Raw genomic sequence first — 7,375 nt, forward strand, 5'->3', positions numbered from 1 at the left:
AATGAGACTGCATGGAGTATATGAGACTCAAGTTTCCACATTAGATCACTCCGGAGGAAAACACTAGGTAGAAGTATTCCAACGAAGACACTAGACTGGTGTATATAAACGACTTTACAAAAAAACTTCCTAGTAAAACACTAAAGTTGGCGAGGGCTGATGTTTTAACGCAAAACGATTCATGATAAAAACTTTGCTCTTTCTTTTCTACATTCTCTACTTCCATGTCCTACATCAATGACTGCACTTTCCAACATGCGTTGTAGCATGTCGGTAGTTTACATTAATATCCATTACCATTTCATCAGTTATTTACTGTTGAGTCCCAGAAGACCAAGCAAAACCTTAAGATGCCATAATATAATGTTAATATTGCAGGGTCCAATCGCCGCTCGTATGATCGATGCTGCTCTAAAGAATGGTACGTGGGTTGTGCTTCAGAACTGTCACCTTGCGACAAGCTGGATGCCGACTTTGGAGAAAATTTGTGAAGAAGTCATTGTTCCCGAAGCGACGCACCCTGATTTTCGTTTGTGGCTGACGAGTTATCCATCGCCAGACTTTCCCGTTTCAATACTGCAAAACGGTTAGTTAAAGTACCCAGGAATATGATGGGTTAAGGTCTTAATAAACACCAGATGGCGCAGAGTGTAGAAATTAAATTCTTAATGTGTTCAGTGGTATATAAGGTTAGTATAAGGTCCGGCGCACACTGTCGAACTTGTTGTACGTACTTGTTATTCGTGACAAGTTAGATCGAAAAAAAATTCCTTATGCCATTGTTTTGTCCATTTCACACGATTTGCTGCCATCAAATCGTCTGCAGCGTCGTCGTAGCAACAAAAGCAGTAGTAATACCTCTTCATCGTTAGTGAATTCGTTATCGTTTATCAATTCGCATGCTGATGCGACAGTTATTCAAGATGTTCAATAAACAAGCCATTTTGTTTTGACAGTTGTATTTTTTAGGTCCGCTAGGAATTTTTGTTCACGAATAAAAAGTTTTCCAGTGTACGCCGGGCTTTAGTAGGATGTAGAATTTAGGTGGTAATATGGAGAAATTAATTTTAAATAACGTAATTTGCCATGGTATATAGTATCTATACCCTCTGTGGTTTTTATGAAAAGAACTGTTCACAATGATGACACGATTCATTTTGAGAGACTTCTCATCAAGTGCCACGTCTGCTTTTAAAAAGCAAAGAAAGTTCATGTTGAGAGGTCTGCTGAGGTTCATTTTGTTGTTTGATTTCTCAAAATTTATCATGCTTGTGCACTCTTAAAAGGAAGGTGCAAATTGTTTAAAGTGTGATGCACAGTTTAAGTGTAGTGAAATAGAAGTGTAGAGATATATGGTATAAATAAGAATTGTACAGTGTATAAGAAGATGTCTATTTGATTTATTTAAACCAATGAAATATAATAAAACAAGTATACAGACCCCATTGTACACATCACGCTCGACACTTTGAAGTTGTACCTTTGTAGAAATAAGTATTTTTGTTGTATTATTTCATCAATCTTCTATTTTTTTGTTGCCCCACTTAGGTGTAAAAATGACAAACGAGCCTCCGAAAGGACTGAGAGCAAACATCCTGAGATCATATTTAAACGATCCAATATCAGATTCGAGCTTCTTCGATGCATGTAGCAAACCTGTAAACTGGCGTAAATTGTTGTTTGGTTTGTGTTTCTTCCACGCCTTGGTTCAAGAAAGGAGAAAGTTTGGACCTCTAGGTTGGAATATTCCATATGAATTCAATGAATCCGACCTTCGCATCAGCATGCGACAGTTACAGGTCAGTGTTTCCCCGTTGTCTTAGGGATATTCTTAGCAGGAATATTCTTAGGACGTTAATGGGAGGGGGTTATTCAGTTGTGCCCGAATGATTTTTTTCAAAAAGATTCACTTAAGAAAGTAAGAGATCAGATGAGCTGCACAACTAAATGCATCAATAAACATCCCCACCCCAATTGAACTTCTCGTAACGGCTTGATTACCATGATTAACAGCTATATGTCTTGTTGGTGTTTTATAAGTTATAACTAACTTATGATCAGTGGTAAATCTGCGATAGGTGTTTCGTATCAACGTTGTAATAAGTTAGGGATTGGTGTTTATATTTAGCTCATTATCAATTGCAGGTCTGTGATTGGTAGTTTATGATTAGCTTATTATAAATTGCACTTGTGTGATTGGTTGTTTATACTTAGCTTATTATCAATTTCAGGTCTGCTATTGGTGTTTTATATCTGGCTTATGACATACAGTAGTAAAGATTTTAAATAGCCTTTGTTTTAATGATATTACTTGAGTTGTGGATAATATTTTTAGATGTTTCTCAATGATTACGATCACCCACCTTTGGACGCTCTTATCTATCTGTTTGGCGAGTGTAATTACGGGGGAAGAGTTACAGACGATAAGGATCGACGATTGTTGATGAGTTTACTCTCAATATTTGTCTGCGAGGGTATGATTAATCAAGATCTTCACCAGTAAGATTATTAATTTAATATTTGTAGTGATATTTATGTAATTCAGTTGGATTTTACAAGTGAGATTTTAGTCATATTCACAAGTCTAGTTTCTACCATAGGTTTAATTTCATATCGATTCTTAAGTCTTTACACCCACTCGTATGGTCTTTCGGTATCTTCATCAAGAGGGATTTGATATTGAAACTTAAGTCCTTACATACTCTAGTCTAGTGTCTTAATCAGGAGTGATCTGACATGACAATATGAGTTTTTATAAACTCCAGTCTAACGTGATTTTACGTTTCTTTTCTCCAGATTTTCTCAAAGTGGGACTTACTACTGTCCTAACCATGGTCCATATGAAACATACCTAGAATACGTGAGATCATTGCCCCTAAATCCTCATCCTGAAGTATTTGGTCTTCACGAAAACGCTGATATCACAAAAGATCAGAAAGAAACAAACGAGGTCAGGCACAAGCCGAAAGTTTAGCGCAAAATAGTGATGTTATAACTACCATAGTAAACTTGATGGGATCTAGAATGGTTAATTTGCTCACGGGGGGGGTAGGATGCTCAAATGTAAATCAGAGTTTGGTGGCTACATGGCTCTGATGTTGCAATGTTGGACTTTTTTTGTTAAATTCTGTCGCTCTTATGTCATAATTGGCAGATATTTTGTGGATATGTTCTCCTTTAAACACGTATGACAATTGCTTATGCATTATTGCTTGTACATTAATATTTTGTAATGAAAATGAAACCCCCTAGCACTGTTTCTAGTTAAGGCTACGAGGTATGCCTTCCCCCCTGCACCCCTTCGGTAAACCTTTGTAGTAGACTTGAGTATTCTGTCCGCCTGTTGCTGTTCTTGACAGTACTAAATTTACAGTACTATATTGTTGATACAAAGTCAGTTTTGGAAACGTGTTGTATGTTTTTCGTGGGTAAATTGTGGAGTGAATGTTCTTTAGGTATTGTTTTTGAGCAATCAGGTAAAAGTAGTTCCATTTTTCATCCTCTTGGTTCCTTTAGCTGTTCGATTCTATCCTGTTGACATTACCGCGACAGTCTGGAGGAGGTGGAAAATCTTCTGGCGAAATAATGGAAGAACTCGCTGCCGATATTCTATCTAAGTTCCCGCCAAGATTTCAACTGGATGAAGTCATTGAAAAGTACCCAGTCCTCTACACGGAATCCATGAACACAGTCCTACGTCAAGAGCTAATCCGGTTCAACCGGCTTACTGATGTTGTGCGTGCAACGTTGATCAACTTGCAAAAGGCCATTAAAGTAAATATTGTCAAGCACTTTTATTTTTTCATTTCCATCCCGTGGATGTTTTTATACATATTTGGTTGTATAATGTCATTAATTCATTATGTGAAGAACAAAATAGATCAAAGTAAAACTTGTACTTCCACATGATGTTGAAGAGAAACTTTCTTATACATGTGTAAATCTTGTCTATACCAATTTCAATCTTACCAATACCAAAATAAATCATACATATACTGACGTGAATTCTACCTATACCTATGTGAATCTTACCTATACCTATGTAAATTCTACCTGTACCTATGTGAATCTCATTTATGCTTATGTCAATGTTACCTATACTCATGTCAGTTTTGCTTTCAAATTACTTTTAGGGCCTGGTCGTGATGTCTTCCGAACTTGAAGATGTGTTTAACAATATGTTAGTGGGTAGAGTCCCCGCTGTTTGGGCTGCTAAATCTTATCCATCTTTAAAACCCCTTGGCAGTTACGTTGCTGATCTTTTGGAAAGGTTTGACGACAAAAAATTGTAAAGTCTTCATTTTGCAGTTGAAATTAATGTTAAAACTAGTGGAACTTTTGCGTTCACTAGAAAATTGAAAACTCTCAATAGTTTTTCCTGAAGAAGTAAGTATATTGTAGCACTTCTGACTTATTTCATTGTGAGAGAAAAAGCTTTTGCTGACTTCATCACTTCTAAATTCCAGGGTAAATTATAAATTATCCAGCGTAACCCTCCCCCTCTAAGGATTGGTTGTAACGGTGAATATGTCGTGTGAATATCTGCTTAGTGGTAATTATTATTCCCTTTTTGAAGGTTGGCGTTCTTTCAAAAATGGATTGATGACGGAACGCCGAATGTATTTTGGATTTCTGGTTTTTATTTCACGCAGTCTTTTCTGACAGGTATATTCATCTATTTCATGTATTGTTCGAGGCTCACGTTTGCAAAACCTCAAATATTCCTTAGGGCGTCTCTAGAACTTTTTTTGTAGGAGGGGGCGGAAGGCGGATTGATTAATATATTCAGTTACGCCCAAATATATTTATTGTAATCTATTCTAAATTACTATGATTCTCTTTTTTTCAGCAGTTAACACTGTTTTAATTTAAGTTTAGATGGAACCCATTGTTTTCATCCTTGTTTTTTTGTGTGGCCGTTTTTCTTTTTCCACTTCGTTCCTCTTCATTACTTACCATATGAACAATATATTATGCAAAATGTTTCATGGGAAATGTATTTATTATACCGTATTACTATTGTCTTCTAACCCAATGTGCCTAGAAAATTATGGAAAAACTACAGGATTGTGAGGAAAGATATTTAATGATGCAAAGAAAGATTAATTTCATGTACTTTATTAGGTGCTCGTCAAAATTTTGCCCGTAAGTATACAATTCCTATCGATTTTGTTGGCTTTGAGTTTGAGATCACAGAACATGAAATGGACATGAACAGCAAACCTAAAGATGGCGTTTACGTTAAGGTGAGAAATCATGTTTAGTGTTGAATAAAGTGTACCAGTACCCATTAGTTTGGTGCACAAAGCGTCACTTTCGGGGAAATAGCGTTTTTGATTTGCTCAAAAACGTTTTTGACGTTCCATTACTTTCCCGTAATAGACGGGTGGTTCATTACGTGTAATTTTACAAATAATGTAGACAATTTTGTGAAGCAAAGGTTTTGAAAAGGCAAGAAAAAATGAAACCAAAAACATGTATGAATGTGAGTCGGAAGAAAAAAAATTCGAAAAGTGAGTTTCATAAACCTCGCTAACTTGGTCTTTACCTATAAATATTTGATCTCTGTCTTTTAGAGCAAACCTCGACCTACTGACGTGGTTTGTACAAAGCCATCTCGGTGCAATATTTGTCAGTTAAGACCTCGCACTTTGTTAATAAAGGCTTGTAGTGCCTATATTACCCTCAGGGAAATAATCTATTAGATACAAAGAGTTGAAGATTTTAAGATCATTTGCAATATATTACCAGACTAAAACTTGTCGTTTTGGGCCTCAAAGTTGGCGTGACGTACATTGCTGAACACGCTGCTTTTTAAAGACACCTCCATTGTTAGATTAAGCAATGGATGTATTTGATATTTACGTTCAAATTTGACTTTGAAAGAGAATTTCTTTCTCGGGCACAAGTGAGTTAATAACCCCCTCCCAATTACGGTTCTTATTACGGCCCTGTGTATAAATCATTATATTTCTTTAGGGGTTATTTTTGGAAGGTGCCAGATGGGATCGTCACAAAAGAACATTGGGAGAATCGTTCCCCAAGATACTGTTCGACACCTTGCCTATTGTATCCTTGTGTTCTTATATACCCAAGTGTTATTCATCATAGTCAAGTGTACCCTACATCATGAGTAATATATCAATCCCTATATTTATAGAGACAAGTTTTTCGCTCTCAGGAGCAGAGGCGTATTTCCTAAGGCCTCAGACTAGGCGATGACAAACCCCCTGACCAGAAAGCTGCACCCCCCTATCAAAAATATACAGTAAAAGAAAAACATGTGCACTGTAGTCTTTAGCATAAAAAATGAAATCTAAACTATACACTGTAAAATCGGTTGGTGTAGTGTTGCACCAATGGTTAGGACTGTTATAATATGGAATCTAAGTCTACATGTATGTTTAGTTCTGATGATTTGAGTGATTATCAATGAAGTTTGAGTGCGTATATTTCCAGCCAAGTTCCTTCATCAGAAATGATCTTTTTAAGATCTGAGCAGGTGAAATTCTGGACGATAGAAATTTTTTTCTTAACTCGAAATACTTCAGATGTGGGTGAAACCTGGCGAAAAATCTAAATTTCAGAAAAAAGCAACCTATTTTGCTCCTGTGTATAAAACAAGTGGTCGAAGAGGAACGCTATCCACCACCGGGCATTCTACTAATTTTGTCATGTTTGTACAACTTCCCTCACAAGAACCTGAAAGACACTGGATAAACAGAGGGGTTGCCTTACTTTGTCAATTAGATGACTGAACTATTTCGAAGAACTTATTTCTTGAAAACCGGTTTTAAATGGAGATGTTTTTATATACTGTAGAAGGTTTGAGTTTTGTATTAATATTGTATATTTTTGTAAATGTGAAAAAAAATTAAGTTTTAAGGATAAATTGTATAGTTTATGTATCAAAGTGTGAAGTATTTCTCTTAAAAGTTAAAATATACATACATCTCATGTTTTTCTTAAGGTGGTCATCACCTCTTATAAACTGTATTTTGACAAAATTTTCAAAAAAAAAATTATTAATTTTTTGGGAGCCTTAACTATTTAATTTTAAGACTTTGTCGTTTATATTTTGAAAAACATTATAAATTACGGCCAAAAAGCTTTCAAAGCTATGTTGTTTAAAAATTTACTCCATAGCAACGGCCTAGCAACGCATTTAGGTTGAGATTTCCTCAAAATTTGGTCGAAATATTGGTCAAAAAATTGTCATTTTTGTTTCTCCTTTTGGTGCATTGAATTCAGAGTCTTTTGACATAATTGTATTCTAATTGGTTCCTTTGGGGAGCCATGGCAATGAAAGTCTTTTGTCTGTCTCGAGATCGATGCGTTTGCATTTCTGGCGAAGTTGTCTACAAATTTCTTAGTT

At 35.9% G+C, this 7,375-nt stretch overlaps 1 protein-coding gene across 2 annotated transcripts in view; it reads left to right on the plus strand.

Annotated features, from left to right (window-relative positions):
* LOC124449771 (dynein axonemal heavy chain 3-like) overlaps positions 1 to 6,991 on the plus strand; it is a 75,140-nt gene extending 68,149 nt beyond the window's left edge. For both annotated transcript variants that reach the window (XM_047000680.1, XM_047000681.1), the window contains 10 exons: positions 379 to 586; positions 1,549 to 1,799; positions 2,336 to 2,499; positions 2,797 to 2,950; positions 3,517 to 3,774; positions 4,134 to 4,270; positions 4,577 to 4,665; positions 5,125 to 5,246; positions 5,980 to 6,069; positions 6,552 to 6,991. In XM_047000680.1, coding sequence (XP_046856636.1) covers positions 379 to 586; positions 1,549 to 1,799; positions 2,336 to 2,499; positions 2,797 to 2,950; positions 3,517 to 3,774; positions 4,134 to 4,270; positions 4,577 to 4,665; positions 5,125 to 5,246; positions 5,980 to 6,069; positions 6,552 to 6,758 — 1,680 coding nt within the window. In that variant the 3' untranslated portion in view covers positions 6,759 to 6,991. The remainder of the gene's footprint in view (positions 1 to 378; positions 587 to 1,548; positions 1,800 to 2,335; positions 2,500 to 2,796; positions 2,951 to 3,516; positions 3,775 to 4,133; positions 4,271 to 4,576; positions 4,666 to 5,124; positions 5,247 to 5,979; positions 6,070 to 6,551) is intronic.
* The last annotated feature ends 384 nt before the right edge of the window (positions 6,992 to 7,375 follow it).

Source organism: Xenia sp. Carnegie-2017, unplaced genomic scaffold, assembly GCF_021976095.1.
Source record: "Xenia sp. Carnegie-2017 unplaced genomic scaffold, XeniaSp_v1 HiC_scaffold_23, whole genome shotgun sequence".
Lineage (NCBI taxonomy): Eukaryota > Metazoa > Cnidaria > Anthozoa > Malacalcyonacea > Xeniidae > Xenia > Xenia sp. Carnegie-2017.